The following is an 18,583-nucleotide window of genomic DNA, read 5'->3' as shown; positions in this document are numbered from 1 at the left end:
ATTACCTATAATGATTCTATTCAAAAATAGAATCATTATAGGTAAGGCCCGGATTGTTTTGAAAAATAAATAAAAAACTTTTAATTGGAATTGGAAAATTTGGTTCTATTTAGATACAAGACTTCTCTTACTTTACAAGGCACTTTTCCTCCAACTGCTTAAAATAAGTTTAATAATTGGTTTCTTTTCCATTATATTTAATAATAAGAGTCATTTGTGTTTTTCACATATAGTGGTTACGGTGACAATCGCCTGTATGAGGTTCATATGTACTATTATCGTGAATTGTGGCAAACTTTGACGAGTGAAACAAACTGTCATTCTACATGAAACAAACTGTAGTCAATATATTTTTTTCAAAAGCTCTAAAGTAGGTAACTCTCAAGCCCTGCAGAGTGTCATGGATTCTCTAATTTCTGGCATTAGGAGTAAAATGTCCACTGATTTCACAAGTTTACCAATCAATCAATTGTTATAATAATACTACAATAAGTCACATCAGCGATTCTTCAACATATTTTTTATATATGGCCATAAATTTTGCAACAAAAGCTTCAATATGGAATATAGCTTTATTTCCAAGCCTCATTCTGTGCTCATACTCCGCAGCATAGCTGGCCACCTGACATTTCATAACCATATCGCAATTCTGGACCAACTCCTTCAGTAGCCCGGCAAAAATCATATCTGGTGGAACCCCATGTATTATTAATTCATACAGTTTTTGGCGTACTTCACCAAGTTTCTTTGGAGACTGCTCTGATAAAATCATTGCGGCTGTAGTCCTTATAAAAGTTTGCCAATCAGGTTCAGGCACCTTCTGATCAGATGTGAATGGATATTGCTGTGCTTTGCATGCTTCGCACATCAAAAGAGCACGGCGCAAATTCCTATCTGAGCATTTAGCAATACGCATACCTAAGTCAGTGGGCAGATTTAAGCCTTCTTTCTTGCAGACTGATTGTAACACATTGGTGATTTCCGCTTCTGTGGGTGCCGGCACTCTTATTGTTAAACAACGGGACCTAATTGCAGGAATTACGCGGGATATAGAATTAGCAATAAGGATCAAACGGCAAGTCGTCACGTACTTCTCCATAGTGCGACGTAAGGCATGCTGGGCATCTTTTGTCAAGTCATCGACTTCGTTTAATATGACAACTTTAAATTCACGTTGACCAGACGAGTCGATTTGGTGAGTTTGCGCCACGTTCTTCACTAAATCCATAATAACAACACGATCGTGTATGCCGACATCGGTTGGATTGACTTCTATATGATAATTGCTGCTTACAGTCATAATTTCTATTTTCTTGTTAGAAGGTGTTGTAAAATGCATTGTTTCTTGTCTCAAACGTTCTGCACCGGAGCCATAAAGTTCTCTCAGCAAACACATAATCCGAGTTTTCTTACCGGCGCCCGAAGGACCGTAAACAAGGAGATGGGGAAAATCACTTTGTTGCACTAGACTTTTTAACCTTGTTGCTTGGTCTTTGTGGTAGTCTAACTTCATTAAATCTTTTGGACGATGTTTATCAACCCAAAGACTCATTATTAAATGAGATTACGAGAGTCAGAAATTAGAATTTAAAATTATAAAATAAAAAATTTTCAAGTTTTTAGCCTTCAAGAATTTGATTCAAAATTCAAATTTATTATGACATTGACATTTGTCAACATAAAGTTAAAATACCCGCCTAAAATTCTGTCAGATTGACAATCGTAGATAATAAATACACTGAACTCAATACCTAAGCTGTAGACAATGGAAAACTGTCAGACTAATTAAGTAAGGAACTGCCTCGCTATACTTTTTGAAACTTACGTCTAAAGTAATATTATTATTAACAGGACCATTAAACAATACCCCTTTGGCAAAGATTCATAATAATCAATGATCTAACGCGTTTATAAAAACTGTTGCTATAAAATCGATGTTTAATTATTGTAATCGTTTTCGTCGTGTAACGAGCTCCATATAAATGCCGGTTTGTGTAATTGAATGGTAAGCAAAACGGCCGACAACTTGTAGTTTATTAAAAGACAGAGTTACATTTCATTTGTATGTATTTCTACCTTAATTATAAGACATTAGTAATAAAAACAATATCTAAAAAAAAACAATTCTTCTGACGTAACAACAACAAACAAAACATTAAATAATCGAATATTCTCTAAATATTCTCTGTAGGTAAATTATGCGATGTGTTTGTTAGTCTGTATAAAAATTACGCGTGAGTGTATTGAGAATTAAATTTATAGTTGTGTGTGTAGTATTGACACAATATATTTTTATTGGTGTTATTTCAACACTCACTGATAGACAATTTTGTTGGTGAATTTGAGTGCGATGCATTTCCATATGTAATTCCTCTATGCCTAAAACGTTATATTGTATAATCTGTAAACGTCACAATAAAATCGCTAACGTCATTTTTGTAGTCTATGAAAATGAATATCTATTTTCTTTTCTGTTGCACTTGGCCGCAGTTTCAGAAGCCACTCAAAATCATTATTATTGAAAAGCATAGTTATTTGTAATTTGCAATGTAATATAAGAGGTCTTGGTTCAATGTAATTAATATACATGTTATAAATTTATTTCTAATACACAAATCAGTCACACAGTGTCCCGATAAAGGCATGTTCTAAAACTACAATGTTTGTTACAAGTTTGAGTTATTTTTTTCTACTTGTTGTTTTAACTATAACATCTTGCGAAGAATTTAATCTTTATGGAGAAGCGGGACAGGCCTACGCACTGGAAATCGATGTCGGTCACCCCGCACAAAAGGTACATTTTTAAAAAAATCCATATGATCAATAACCAAAGTGCTTTGCAAGCAAACTGGTTGCACTTCGGTGTTATTTTTATAATATTGAAATACGAAGTCCAAATGTATGATGTATTTAGTTAAAAACTAAAGGATAATTTGAAAAATTCTTGTTGGATTCCAATGATTTTAAAAATATGTTAGCCTGCAATGGGATTCACAACTTCTAATATTTATACTCAATAAATTTATTATTTGTATTTAATGTTAACTGTGTTACATTTTGCAGCTAAGTGTGTTAGTGGACACTGGAAGCACTACATTGGCTATAGCTTCTTATGCCAGAAAAGATAGCAACAAATATTTCAGATCTAAAAACTCTACTACTAGTTACAACAGCGAAAGAGAGGTATGTATTGAATAGAATATTAGAATATATATTATTTAAAAGTATTACATTTATGTTTATTAATGCTAATTAAAATATAGCATTGCTGAAATAATAAGATACTTTTGTTAATAATATCTGGCCTCTCAGAGATATTGTTTCTGACAGGTTGTGATTGAATAGGTGATGTAATTTTTTTAAAAATATGTTCAATATTCCCATTCTCCTCCAACTAGGCTTATCTCCATCAATGTTATGACATGGGATGATATGAGAATGCTATAATGACTAAAAATCATCTATACTAATATTATAAAGGGATAGTAGGTTTAATGTCTGGATCTACTGAACCAATTTTGAAAATCCTTTTACCAATTATAAAAAAGCCACATTATTAGTGAGTGTCATAGGCTATATTTTATCCCCACATTCCCAAGGGAACAGGAACTACACAGGTAAAATTATGGGAGTCTGCTAGTTTCTAATACAAAACAGCTATTACTAGGTAGTTTATTTTCCTCACTAAATGTTTTTATTGAATTTTGCATACATCATCTGTATACATCTTTTGTTCCATAACTAATTGTTTTAACAAATTATAAATCAAGACTCTTGAAGACTTCCTTTTTATGTTTGAAAATGTTTGTTAAATTGGATTATTTACATTTTTAATATATATTTCCTTTTGTTTTCATAAACTTTAGGTGCAAGCAAAATACTCCCAAGGGACCTGGATTGGACACTTGATATCAGATTTTGTTAAATTTCCGTCACTACCAAAAGTTCCTGAAGTAAGATGTGACATTGCACTAATAACCAAAAGTCATAAATTCTTTATGAATGGCTCTGGATGGCAGGTATGGTTTACTGTATAGTTTTCTAAGATTTTAGTAACATACTATTGACGGCATTGGCGTGCATAAGGTTTTTAACTAGGGTAGGCACTATACATACAAATTGTGCGATATTGAAAATTCCTGATAGATATAACCTCTGCCTCCGATTCCGGAGGGTGTGGGTTCGAATCCGGTCTGGGGCATGCACCTCCATCTCCTCAGTATTGGGCACTTTAAGAAATTAAATATCACATGTGTCAAATGGTAAAGGAAAACATTGTGAGGAAACCTGCATACCAGAGAATTTTCTTAATTCTCTGTGTGTGTGTGTGTGTGAAATCTGCCAATCCGTATTGGGCCAGCGTGGTGGATTATTGGCCTAACCCCTCTCATTCTGAGAAGAGACTGAAAACAAAAAAATTACCAAACTTATTAAATATTTCAGGGACTCCTAGGCCTAGCGTATTTACCGGTTGGTGCATGGGGTGAAAACGTTGTTGTTGGCTCCTGGCTGGATTCCGTAGAGAAGGCTCTGAACAAGGCCATGTCTTTCCAACTCAAGTTGTGTGGTGTGAAGAGCTCTACAAATGCAACACATTATGGAAATTTTGAGATGCTTGGTACCTACTTTAATTACCTCTACTATTAACTATTCTAAACTATTGTTGTCCTGTGCTGCACTTGCATTTAAATATGTATAATATTTTTAATGGTATCATATCACAGTAATAAAACAAAGTCGCTTACCTTCCCTCTGTATGTACGAATAATAATTTTAATCTACTGAAACTGTTATTAATGGTGTAAAACTGCAAAACCATTAAAGTGTATTAAGTATAGTGATTCAAGAAGACAGTTTATTTATATAGTTAGATATGTTTTCCATGCGAAAGTAATCGCGGGCGTCCGCTTGTCACGAATAATGTGATTTACATGATTAATGTATATTTAATGTATTTTAATACTACTAGTCAGGAGTAACTAGTCAGGAAACTGATGACTATCTTTTAGAGATTTATAACTTGTATCAATAACCTTGTTATTTATACAAGTTGGGAGGAGGGTTTATCAATAGTTGTTACTAACCAGATGTTTTTTTTACTGTTGCTTAATTAATAGTTATACAACTTAATAGCCACAATGTCCTGCAAATTACGTGGTACATTATCTCGTTCCGACGCTCAGAAATTTTTATTTACTGGCAACTCAGTTAGCTACCAAATCAATCAATCAATAATTTTCGTAAATAAAAAACTTGATCGTATCAATGAGATGAAGCTACTAACGAAAAATTAACTTGATAGTAAGCAGTTTTAAAAAATATTATACGGATCCCGGACTATACATACTTGACTTATATCTATTTTCACTTTCGTACTTTTAAATTGCAACATCGCCAAACAAGAATCTTAGACATTTGATTGAATTTATATTTGCATATATATGTATATAGATTTTTATACCAAATTAACAAAAAGATATCTTTTTTAGACGATGACACAGCATCATTAAATCGTAATGTGGAATTCCGCACGCCAATACTTCGAAAGAGGTGGTATGAAGTTGGTGTTTTGTCAATCAGAGTGGTGACCAATAGGAGCACAACAGTTACCAACATGACCAGTAATATCACAAAAGTTACAGGTGATACTGGGGATATTGATCAAGAGAGTTGTATTAAACTTAATGAAGAGAAAAGCATAGTTGACAGTGGTACAACAAATATAAGATTGCCGGATGTTTTGTTTCGAGAGGTAAATATCATAATAATCATCATTTTCATCGTCAGCCGATAGACGTCCATTGCTGGACATAGGCCTCTTGCATGGACTTCCAAGAACAACAGTCTTGAGCCGCCAGCATCCAGCGACTCCCTGAAACCCACTTGATGTCCTCGGTCCACCTAGAGGGGGGTCGACCACCACTGTGCTTTCTATTAAATTAATTAAATATAATATTAGTATATGATTTAAATAATTTATTAAAGTACAAAAGTACTATATCTGCTAAAATATAGAAGATAGATATATGCTGTCGCGACATTTTTTGTAGAAATTTATGTGTTCTACAAAGTTGTAGTACATTATGTTATTCTAACATCAATAGTTTTTGCAGCGCACTCCATGTAAACGAAACTTTTGTACACCTTGGGTTACATTATTGGAGTTTCAGGAAGGACCCCTAATTTTTTTGAAAATATAATATAGCTTATAGCCTTCTTCGATAAATGGGCTATCTATCATTGAAATTGAAAATTCGGTACAGTTGTAAAAATGGAGTGGCATGTTGGTTGGAAAATGTTGCAAATGGTTTTAATGGTTATTCTTTATCTTCTGGTTGAATCACAATAAGCATAAATTTGAAATTCTTTGTACAATACTATAGCTACGACTTATTGAACACTAAAGCCATCTACCAAAAAAAACAATAGATTACTTTTTTTCCAACCCAATCTAAAGCAGAAATTAGATTAACAAAAATCAAACATTAGTCAAACTGTATGTAAATATATTTGTCTATTAATTGTTTTTAAAAATGTTAATGTTCTATTTTAGGTTGTAAATGAACTGAGAAATGCAGCACAAACGTCAAACATGTTGATCTTAGACGAATTTTGGTATCATGGAGAGGTAAAAACATTTTAAAATTTAATTGTTCAGTTTTATAGCAGCATGTGTTAACGACTAACCTCTAGAAGAGAAAAGACTTGTGGACCAAGCAGCCAAGTGATTTAGCGTTACGGTACGTTGTCGCGTAAAAACCGAAAGGGGTTTGGAATTTTTTCTTAAGTTACAAGTTAGCCCGCTTCCATCTTAGATTGCATCATCACTTACCATCAGGTGAGATTGTAGTCAAATACCCAAGTGTCTTACTCTTTACTTTACTCGAAATTTGAAAAAAATACACAAAAACAACAGAATTACTTTTTTTAGCAAATCACAAGCAAGTATTTTTGAATGCTCAGCATTATACCACCAAAAATAATGAAATATTACATTTTCCAGGCTGCCTGCTGGCCAGAGCCTCAAGAGTGGTCTTTACCGTCAATCACCATTGATCTCCTGAGCACTGAAGCCGACAATCAGTACTTTTCCCTTGAAATACCACCAAAGGTAAGCTTAATTAATGTTCTTTTTACTCATCAAAGTAAGAGTAAGTTCTCGTAAATTCAAGTACTCAATGGTATTTTACTTATTTTTAATGTTAGGCAATAGTTTTTTCTTATATTCCCTATAGAGTTATCAACACATATTCGGCTCACTGCTGAGCTCGAGTCTCCTCTCAGAATGAGAGGGTTTAGGCCAATAGTCCACCACGGTTATGCTGATTGGCACACACACATGTGATATTTAATTTCTTAAAATGTACTTAAAACTGAAAAGTTGGAGGTGCATGCCTCGTTTAATTTTAAGTTTACAACTTTAACTATCACTACTTGACGTTTTTATGTGTACTTAATTGAAATAAATAAATTTATATCATATATTTTCTATAAGCGAGGCCCAGGAGAACAGTAGCATGCACTCCATAGATCAAACATGCTTTGCCTACCCTGAGTAAACATACGAAACTGTATTGATGAAGAATTTTTCTATTTTGTACGATTTTTATGTATAGTGCATACCCTAGTTGGAACCCTTATGCACGCCACTGCTGAGAAGAATATGCTAATAATGACAATGTGTATAATTTTTACAGAACTTCATGCGAGTAGTAACAGCAAGGAATAACAGTGGGGAAGGCGGCAGTGTATCAGAGTTTTGCTACAAACTTGGGTTGGAAGCAGGGGGAAAGGAGACTGTACTGGGTTACACTGCTATGGAGGGATTGCAGGTATGTACCAGGGGCGATGGTACCTAACAACCCGATTCCTATCGGGTTACCTTTTAAACATACACGAGCTTTACGGACGTTAATAATAATTTAACGTACTCAACCAAAAATACATTCAGACTAATAAACACATGAACGGGTTACCCACTAGAAAATGACAGTCTTCGCTACTGGTATACACACACGCAAACACGCATATACGCAGACAGACAGACACACGCGCTGACGCACACAAACACACACACACAGATGAAACCGCGAGTTTCTTATTACTAGTGGATGTGTTTGACGACGCTATTACAAAATCCGTTCTTAGCAGATGTACTAACTATCAGTGGTGAAGGATGGAATTTACATGAATATAAGCCGCCCCAAATAAAAAGACATCCATATAGCGTGATACAAACTCCGGTTTCTCATATATCTAGATACAGCACAACAATTAATGTGCATGGGTTTTATAAGGCAATCCGACGGGAATCGGCTTGCATGAACTCTTCGCCGCTGCTAAATATACACCCTGCCAAATTTCACCGTTGTACGTCAAACGATAAATCACGTTTAAAAATAATTAAGGAAACTTCTTTCCTTCCTGTTTCCTTTTTACATCATTTTTTTTTTCAATTGCTCTAAACGACTGGGTACTTGAACCCAGCCGTATAGTGCAATTCATACCCAAGCTTTTTTATCGTTTAAATAATAATCTAACGTAAATAACATTGTGATAAAAAAATTCTATAAGCTTTCGTATAATATTTTTTTTCCGTTAATAATGTATGTCCACTTTGTCAGGGTGATATACCTACAGTTTTTCCAAATTCCATACTTCTTTAATGACCACTATTGGATGTTAATTATAATGACCAGCAGGCTAATTCACTAACTTTATCACGTGTGTTAGTTGACATATACAAAATTGAGATTCTATGTAACGGATGTCATCTGGTGCTTAGTGACAACCCTTCGTGCATATACAGTATGTAGATGACATTTCTCAGTTGATTTGATGTTTATTTTAACGGGTTGTTAATAAAGACCAAATTAGTTAATAACACCACTAACATGGATTGAGATTTTACACTGAAAATTATCTAAGAAGAAAGTAAAGCTCTTTATTTCATAGCTCAACCTACAACTCAAACCCCAGACCAAGTGCTTATAAATCACATAGGCTAAACACTGAACCAATGAGGTAGTTATACAAAAATGCATAGCTTTAAACAATGTGTTAAAAAACATTTACTTAGTCGAGGTTACTACACCATTGATGAATTCCTTAAAGATAAAGGCGCTTGGGGCCATTGGATTTAATGTTGTCATCAATTGTAAATTATAATACTGTTTGATTTTTTTTTAAAAGAGCAACTGTTTAATTTCTTGCCGATTTCTTCTCAGCAGAACCAGCCTTCTGAACCGGTAGTAGAATCTTTACAGATAGTCAACTGACGTGTCAAAAGTGCTTGTAATAAATGATTTTTGATTTTTTTTTTAAATATATAATGATTTTTTTTGTCATTCAAAGGTACTGTTCAACAGATCAGCCGGTTGGATAGGCTGGTACCCATCCGACTGCGGGCCCAATGTACGTATAACTGGTCCGTATAACATCTCCACGTCACTCTTGTCTCTATGCCAGCTCACCAAACCGGTGCCGGACGTTGCCGTATCAATAAAGGCAGCACAATGGACTCTTTGTGCTATATCAATAATTGCTGCAGCTGTTTTAATATATTTGCTAGCACCCTGTATAAAGATGATGGTAGCAACACCCTTGCCAATGTCACAGCAGATATCACTATCGCAGGCTGCTTTGGTAGAACAGGAAGCGACGTAATTTAAGACGAAAGTCATTTGTCGGTATATATTTATACACTGTGCTAGTTTCACCGTCTGTAAGCCGCCCCGAAAATTATTAGGCCAATACAAGAAACCCCTTAACAATATTAAAAATGACCTCAAACTAATTTATGACCTAGCGAAAAATAAAAATTAATTTATGAAAAAATTTAAACATCCTGTATAATGTAATAATGTTTCGTAATAATGTTTCGTAAGTATGAAGTCATTGAACTTTTACCTAATTTAGGCTAAAGTAAATGACCTCACATAGCGGCGTCACGGCGAATAAGTATATATTTGAAAATACAGGATGTTTTGAAAAAAACAATTTTTGAAAGTTTGTTACAATCGTAATTGTTTGAATTGTACTTTATTTATTTTAATAATAACACTAATGGATAATATACATTGGGTACATTATAAGGGATTTCGGTTCAAGACGAAGTGAACTTCACGGTGTATATTTTTTTTTATTTGGCATACACAGTGTAGTGTAGTGCCTAATTATCGAAAGACGTGGTGTGACGAAAAAAAAAACATACATACAGAGGAAGAGAGAACAAGAAGAGGAAGAGGAACATAGAACCTTTTCTTTTTTGGAAATCGGCTAATGACACCTATGTTAATTCACAAGCAAATTTTATGAATGTGTTCAGATATCCATGTTTCTTTTAAAAGTACGTTTTATTTTCGAATTTAAAGTATCGTGAGTGTTATTCATATTAATTGATTATGAAACACGGCTCAAACTCACGTGATATTAGGTCGGAGTATGTCGACTAGTTTCCAACCCATACGGGGCCCTTAGTCATGAGCTGGTTCTTGCATACTCCGACCTAATATCACGTGAGTTTTAGCCGAGTTTCATAATCAATTAATACGTTTTATTTGTACCCGCTCGAGGGCGGAGCATATTTTGATAGCGTTTAATTCTTAATACAGATTATAACTCATGCTAATGCCTCAGCTCGCAAAGTAACATGTAAATTGTAAATAATCTGGGCCTCTATCCATGTGGCACGTTGGTTCTCTTTCTACAATAGCAAACGCTTAAAAAATTAAAAAAATTATGGGATGACATTTGCTATCGACGTTATCAAGTTGTCGATCGGATCTGTCATTCCCATACTTATTTTTAGTTTTCGAAGCGTTGGCGTTTGTAGAAAGAGAATCGACGTGCCACATAGCTACAAGCCCTGGTTGTCTAATCGGTTTGTCTATAGGAGGTTTGGCGTGAGGCTTGGTGGAAATATTGCAGTTTCTGTTTACTTACAAAAACACTGGCGATGACTCTAATGCGAAATAACTCATTGCTTTTAAATTATTATTAATAAAAAGAGTAAAATTAAGCTGCAGGCTTATTTTTATACTCTCTTTATTAAAAAACTTATTACAGAAACATTTTAAAAGAGTAAAATCTAAAATACACATCCTCTGGCTGTTAGAGACAGTAAATTGCGAATAAACAATTGGCAGTAGACTAATTTATAGCGTATTTCAAAATGTTTTTTTTTGTCATTGTAACTCGTGGAACGTGTATCTTGGTTTCCCAGGATTTTTTATTGTTATTTTTGTTTTTTTTTTTATATTATAAAAGGTCTGAGAGACACGCACTTAATGATATGTTTTTATATGCATATTTTCTTATATATTTCGCGTGTTTACTAATGTCGTTTTTGTTAAAACACGTGCAGATGTATCTCAATGTCAATTTTTTGTTTATATTTATTTGATAACCGGTATATTTTATAATGTGATGAGTTCTACCATAGATGTCGTAGAATTAACTGGGTAATAGAAATGGCGTGTGAACGTGAACTTTTGTATTATTGTATTTTTTTTAAAGAAAAATATCTTTGTTACTTACTACATTATGCCACACATCACAACTATTTCAAGTTACACCGGAACAATACCCTAGGGTATGTGGCATTATCTAGGAAAACGGCTCAGCTCAGCATATTGCTATTTATACTCTCTAAAAGCCTCTTTGCTTTACTTACTCGAAAAAAAAACTTTTCAAACTCGAAAAAAAAATCATTATGTTTTCATCATTATTATATTTTTGCTCGTATATAGGATGTGCTGTTTTATAAAAGATAGTCATATATTTCCGTGTGTTTTTCCGCAATTTTCTTTAGTTATTTGGTCTAGGAGATGCCTGCGTGAAAATCAGCGTAAATTTTGATTATATTTTAACGATAGTGAATGTACTATTTTTTTTAATATAACTTGATAAATGACGCAACTTTCATAAAAATTGTAAATGGGGTTTACAATTTTTTTCAAGTACCATAACATTTTCAAAATTTTAAAAACGTTATATTTTATATGCATTTGATGGTTCATGTACAATATTCATAAATATATGCGTTCATAAAATTAAAGCAAGAGGTTCAAGATGACCCTGTTGCCTTTATTTTTCCATTATTATTATTTGTGTGGCAAAATCATCTAAATTCATCTCTTTACAAAAACTCGATTAAAATATGTGGGTCAAGTTGGCGCTCATCCTTTTATTATTTTTTTTATTTTTATGATAAATGTAGGTATGTTTTTCTCCAAGATCTAGGTCAAGGTATTCTAAATTCATCTCTTTACAAAAACTCGTCAAAATAATATCTTAGTTGATTATAGATGAAAACGTAACAGTCAGACTAACTTTTTTTGCATTTATAATATTTGTATGGATTAGTATAAGTACATGCCATTTCTATTGACTTGTTATTCGACATCTCTGTGACATGCACTGCACGTTTGAAGATGACCATATTATTGCGCATTGTGTTGTGACGCCGAATCTAAATACGTATTAAGTGTGAGGTGACCAAATAACACTTTTGGTGTGAAGTCACCGCTGAATATCATAATATTTGAATATAATATCTGAATATCATGTGCGTAGCTTGTTGCAATTTTCTTCGTTGAGACCTTAAAAAAAACTTTATGTTCTGTGATTGAGACAAACAACGTTGTATTTTTTTAATATACTACTTATTCAACCTTGACTATAGGAATGTCATTGCAAAATTAGTTTGTAACATCTTTTTGAATTGATTAAAACAAAAATATGGATCATGGAATATTTAACACTAAAATCATAATAAATCTCTATTGGCGAAGGTGAAGAATTTTAATGCAAATTCTTATGAATTAATTAATTAGTTTTAGGTATAATGTTTAGCGTTAACCTACCGAGAACGGTAGTTGAATTGATCATGACTAAGTCAATTGATTGAAAGTATGAAAAAACCACGTTTTTAAAAAAAAAAATTGATTACGCGGACGAAGTAGTGGGCGTCCTCTAGTTAATGTATAAATGTGACTTTGGATGTATGATTACAATCCGTACATCATCTCCAGTGACAAAGGCTATTATTTATGTTTTAATTAAATATAGCGGCTATATCGCTTTCGTGCTTTTTAATTTTATATTTTGTAGTACTTTTTTTTTTTTAAATGTTTCAAAAATGTTGTTTTGACTTATTAATATCTACTTTTATAAAGTAAAAAATGAATACTAATTGATATTAGTTATTTTTTATGATATTTTTTTGTGATTAATCTGGGCATTTCTATATCATAAGTTTATGCACTCCGTAAATCGTGGTAAAGTTTTTGAGGAGAACTTGAACTTCGACTATGTTTTTTTTTTATATTTTAAGTTAAGTTTTCACCGAAAAAGTATTAATGTAACTACATTTTATCAGCGTGTATGTATTTTTTGCGAAGCAGTAAAATCCAATCATTCGCACTAGTGAAAAAAATTGAGCGTAAATTAAGTGGACTTATAGAAACGCAAAAGGACCTTTTTAAAGGACGTTTAATTGAATATTTTTAAGGATTACACTATATAAAATATGATTGGATTATAATATTAGAAATATTAGTGTAAAATAATCTGTGTTATCTAAATTTTAAGACCCGAAGAATCTGATTATTGATAGAAACTACTATTAGAGAAAAAAATTAGGCCAAAAAATAGGAATAATAATAAGTAGCAAAGCTAATTTGATTCCGAATTAGGATTATTACAAAAATATCTTTCATTTCCCTTAAATATATTAATAATGTAAACTTAAGTTAGACTCTGGCAAATAAAGGTTATAGATCTTTCGATTTTACACATATATATAAAAATTTGATATTTAAATGAAAAAAGAAACTAGCACCAAAACACTTTTTCCTGCTATAGTTATTTATACCAGCAGTTTTTTTTTAATTTGCCGCTTTTTTTCAGGTCAAACTTTTATTTGCCAGAGTCTAATACTCGTACGAACATAATACAGCAATCTGGCACCTATAAAGTAATATATTTTCTATCAACAGGCACTATTTTTACTACGTTTTATTATATAGCTATGCAATAAGAGTAGATAAACGAATTCTTTTAAAACACATTAAGTTGATCGTGCAATTTACAGAAAGATCTCTGTATATTTTATTTTTACTCAAAAATGGAATTTACATTTTTACCAATAAGTGTAAGTGTGTGGTTTTTTGTGTGAAAGGTTATTACGGTTTTTTGCTTGAGTATTGTTGAGTGAACATAGAAGAATTTTAGGTGATTAAGTAGATAGGACTTATGAATGAATTATGAATTCGTATTGTTTGAATTTTTTTGTACTTACTTAACTATACAATTATTCGCGTGAAATCAGACACTGGAAAACGTTTATAATATCGTTAATTAAAAGATTGCCATTATGTTTATAATTACACAAAATTATTATTATTACCTACTTTGTCTTAATATTTAAAATCGGTCTCATCTGTTCAAATATTACGTAATGTTAGTAACATTACGTAATATTTGAATTAAAAAAAATCGGTGAATTGAAAAACATGTCGTTGGAGTATTTTATATAATCTTCAATTAGAATACTTACCAATAATGACGTTAGAGTTTAAAAGTTACTATATGTATAGTCCATTTACTCATTCTGTAGAATTCTGACATTTCTATTTCCGTTCCCGGTGTTTCTATATGTAAAACAGTTCCCATAAAAAAGATGACAAGTCCAACTAAAACGAAACTTATTCTTTCGATTCTAAAACTGAAATTTATACAGACTAAGGGTCCCATTCCTCAAAAACTAAAGAAATTTCATCACTATCACTTTGTTGTCTGACATTGTCTGTTAGAACCCTATATTTCCTGTGGACGCGTGGGGGAGATATCAAGTTGAAGTTTAAATCGCTTAAACACATGAAGTTGTGAATACATTTATAATTACCCTATGCACGGAACCCTCGGTGGGCGAGTCCGACTTACAATTGTCGGTTTTTTTAAAAAGCCCATATTTTTCTCAAAAATACAATTTATGTTAAACAAATTTTTAATGTAGAATATCTAATACGATTAACATTATCCAGTACTAAAGATCTGATTTTGCGTGAATGAAAGACTTTACTAATGTATTATTATTATTATTATTTTATTGTATGCATTTTATACTAATTATTACTTACAGTCCATACAAGAAGCTTGCCATACAACAATAATGTTACTAGTATCATTTTAAATAGGATTTAAAGAGTGTGTTGAGTAAACTACAATTTGGATGCTAATATAATAATTAAGCATTAATGAATGAAATGACCGATTCACACCTTTCCAGTAAATATCCCGTTTAACAGAATGACTGTATCGCTGCTTAATTAATGTATGAAAAGATTGTTTTGTTAGTAAGTTAGTAATTATTTCCGGTATTAATTCGACTAATAACAATTAAGTTATAGTCTTATAAAATACCTCGCCATGTTGCGGAAAAATTGGAACTAGCTTTTTTTTTCTGTAGTTGTGGCTCCCCCAGAATCCAGGTTTTTCATATTTTTGGTATGCTATAGATGGCAACAATTTAAACGAATGTAACGATTAGTCAATTAGTCACAATGCCGTATATCCATAAAACGTAAACTCCTTGCTCTCGTAGTCGCGTAAAAAATATTATAAGGCATGAATTTTTACCCGCAATATAATAAAAGTTAGTATAATGAGAAATTGTGTAGCAATTGAATGCTTTCTTTCCAGTGGCGTAGTGTGCGCTGTATCAGATCTAGTTGAGGGGCCCACATAAAGGGTAACCACTCTTGTACTTACTAGAATGTTAGAATGAACTGGATATAGTTGCTGGAACAGTGTAAACCGGTCATTATCTAATTTAAGAACAATCGCGTTGTTTTGAAAATTTAAAGCACACATTGTAATTTTTTTACACTTTTGAAATTATGATTAATTTTAATTTATTTTTGACTTTAATATCTAATGTGACCAATTAGGCAAAGGGGTTTATAAGATAAAATTTTGTCGAATATCAGATGAAATCTTATATTTGCAATAAATTACTAGGTTACGATTGAAAACGTTTGTTTTATTTTCTATTAGAACCTACCTGTACATATTTTGTACAAGTGTCGATTATCTCAGTTTATTCTTTTTTGAGGTAAGAATATGAGGTTAAAATTCATCCAACTCCTAACAAGTTAACCCTCTTCCATCTTAGATTACATCATCACTTACCGTCAGGTGAGATTGTAGTCAAGGGTTAACTTGTAAAGAATAAAAAAAAAGCATCAGTGGGTCATCTGCTTATTCCACCGACTATTATAATAAAAAACTAATTAGCATTGATACTGGGGTTTTATACTAACACACATTCCAAACATGTTAAGTAGTTATTATCATTAAACAGCTGATTAGCATTTTGTTTAATTAAATCAATGCAGTAACTGGGTCCGTACGTAGTTATCTATGTCACAAAATTCCTGAGAGATATGAGGAAAATTCTACCTAGCCTAGCCCTTTAGATAATTATGGTATTGCGAAATTTGCCCAGTGGATAACAAGTTCTAAGCCGGAAAGTCCCTACAAGTTTGTTTAACATGTAAGTATAAGTACCTATTGAAGCTTTATAGGTTGCTTTTAACAAGCTTACTTTTAAAGCAAAGCCTTTTCCAAATATGCACATACTTACCTAATTGGACTTGGATAATTGGATTTAATTCGTATTCCGTTTCTTGCTATTCGCTAAAGATAACGATATGAACTACATAGGTAACTATGAAAGTAACTTTTAGGTTTTCTGTTTTTTCGTCATCAACCCATATTCGGCTCACTGCTGAGCTCGAGTCTCCTCTCAGAATGAGAGGGGTTAGGCCAATAGTCTACCACGCTGGCCCAATGCGGATTGGCAGACTTCACACACGCAGAGAATTAAGAAAATTCTCTGGTATGTAGGTTTCCTCACGATGTTTTCCTTCACCGATTGAGACACGTGATATTTAATTTTTTAAAATGCACACAACTGAAAAGTTGGAGGTGCATGCCCCGGACCGGATTCGAACCCACACCCTCCGGAATCGGAGGCAGAGGTCATATCCACTGGGCTATCACGGCTCTCTGTCTGTTTTTTACGATATTCAAAATTTTAAAGGAACCGGTATATACCCCCTATCCCCATTCCTTGGATAACACGTAAGGGTAGGGTAGGGCACAGTGCGCTAAAGTGTTTTTCAGATAGCAGTACGGTGACAGTCGCCTGTATGACGTTCTTAATACGTACTAATACTATTATGGCGGCAAATCAAGAGTGAAACGAACTGTCACCCGCACCATCTTACATGAAAAGAATTGTAGCGACTTCTATTGCAGTTATGAAGTCTGTTTTGGTTTATTTGTTGATTGCTCTTTGCGTCGAACAAAAGGAAGGAAAGTGTTTGTGCCTACTAGACTGAATGATAATTGATGTCGATGATAGCTTATGTCAGCCACTGACGATCAAGTAATCTCACATGTACACGCGATGTGCATGACATCATGCCGATCGCAACGAACACACGATCAGTTATATCGGTCGTCAAACCGTTAGCGCTGCAGGCATGTGAGATTAATTGATCGATAGTGGCTGACATTAGAAAATGTGTGTAGGTATGTTTACAACCAACAACCAAAATCATAGGTACCTAAATGAACAATTTAAATAACTAATACTTACTCAATTTTTAAAATCATGCAAATTATTAAACCTACTAGGTATTTAATATAGTAAAACCTTCGTAAATATTTTTTTCATGGCCATTTTTGGGCTTGTGATGTATGAACCTACCTGCCTAAAAGGTATGGTTTGGGTATTGGCTATAAACGAGACCATATTAGCATTGCTTTGTCCGAATGTGTATCTAATTGCTAAAAAGAAATGCTAATACACTGGTGTAAATAATACATTTTAAGAAATTAAATATCACGCTTTTCAAACTGTGAAGGAAAAACATCGTGAGGAAACCTGCATATCTGAAAATGTTCTTAATTCTAGAAGTTTGTGAAGTCTTCCAATCCGCATAACCTCTCTCATTCTGGTAGGAGACTCGTGCTCAACAGTGAGCCACATAATTAAGGGTTGTTACTTGTTAATGATTATGGTGTATGCGCTAGACTTTAAAGGTTATCATTTTTATACCTACACTAAAACATAAATTATGTGCTTAATTATTTTTTATAGGTTTTAAGTTTTACTTTTACTTTTTTACGACGTATACTTACATAATAAGTAGGTAGGTACTTAGCTATACTTACTTTATTATGCTATAGCTTTTTCATTCCTTTTTCCTAAAGTTATTTCCGCTCTGATAAGATAAGAGATTTTCCACGTAAGCTTACTCAAGTAGGTACGAATACAACTCCGAGCTCCCTACGGTCTTCATCGAATTTTATGAAGCCTTACAAAGTAATTACAACTAACGCAGATTCTCACTCAGTCTCAGGTCACTATAATAATTATTATAATTGAGTACGTACGAAACTAAATTGGATTGCAAGATATAGCTGCTATCTAGCTCTATAAAAGTAAATAACTAGTTAAAGTTAACTTGCCGACATATCAACGAGTTGCGAAGCTGAAGTGGCAATTGGC

At 33.0% G+C, this 18,583-nt stretch overlaps 2 protein-coding genes across 2 annotated transcripts; one reads left to right on the top strand and one right to left on the bottom strand.

The window, feature by feature from the left end:
• Positions 1 to 78: 78 nt before the first annotated feature.
• On the bottom strand, positions 79 to 1,662 carry LOC112057954 (replication factor C subunit 3). The gene has a single exon (XM_024098571.2). The coding sequence runs from the start codon at positions 1,550 to 1,552 to the stop codon at positions 494 to 496; it is 1,059 nt and encodes a 352-aa protein (XP_023954339.1). The 5' UTR covers positions 1,553 to 1,662; the 3' UTR covers positions 79 to 493.
• Positions 1,663 to 2,457: 795 nt separating this feature from the next.
• LOC112057933 (beta-secretase 1) lies at positions 2,458 to 16,037 on the top strand. The gene is made up of 9 exons (XM_024098545.2): positions 2,458 to 2,794; positions 3,064 to 3,183; positions 3,867 to 4,019; positions 4,444 to 4,618; positions 5,490 to 5,752; positions 6,554 to 6,628; positions 7,004 to 7,111; positions 7,698 to 7,832; positions 9,355 to 16,037. Exons 1-9 carry the CDS (start codon positions 2,660 to 2,662, stop codon positions 9,664 to 9,666), a joined length of 1,476 nt encoding a protein of 491 aa, XP_023954313.1. The 5' UTR covers positions 2,458 to 2,659; the 3' UTR covers positions 9,667 to 16,037.
• The last annotated feature ends 2,546 nt before the right edge of the window (positions 16,038 to 18,583 follow it).

Source organism: Bicyclus anynana, chromosome 13 (assembly GCF_947172395.1).
Source record: "Bicyclus anynana chromosome 13, ilBicAnyn1.1, whole genome shotgun sequence".
NCBI lineage: Eukaryota > Metazoa > Arthropoda > Insecta > Lepidoptera > Nymphalidae > Bicyclus > Bicyclus anynana.
The sequence above is the reverse complement of the archived record's forward strand: the minus strand, read 5'-3'. Positions and strand labels throughout refer to the sequence as shown.

Bases quoted from the DNA above. Each gene is read 5' to 3' on its own strand.
- LOC112057954 (XM_024098571.2), bottom strand. From the start codon at position 1,552: ATGAGTCTTTGGGTTGATAAACATCGTCCAAAAGATTTAATGAAGTTA.
- LOC112057933 (XM_024098545.2), top strand. From the start codon at position 2,660: ATGTTTGTTACAAGTTTGAGTTATTTTTTTCTACTTGTTGTTTTAACT. The intron at 4,020-4,443 runs GTATGGTTTACT...TAAATATTTCAG, and splicing joins TGAATGGCTCTGGATGGCAG to GGACTCCTAGGCCTAGCGTA. The intron at 7,112-7,697 runs GTAAGCTTAATT...TAATTTTTACAG, and splicing joins CCCTTGAAATACCACCAAAG to AACTTCATGCGAGTAGTAAC.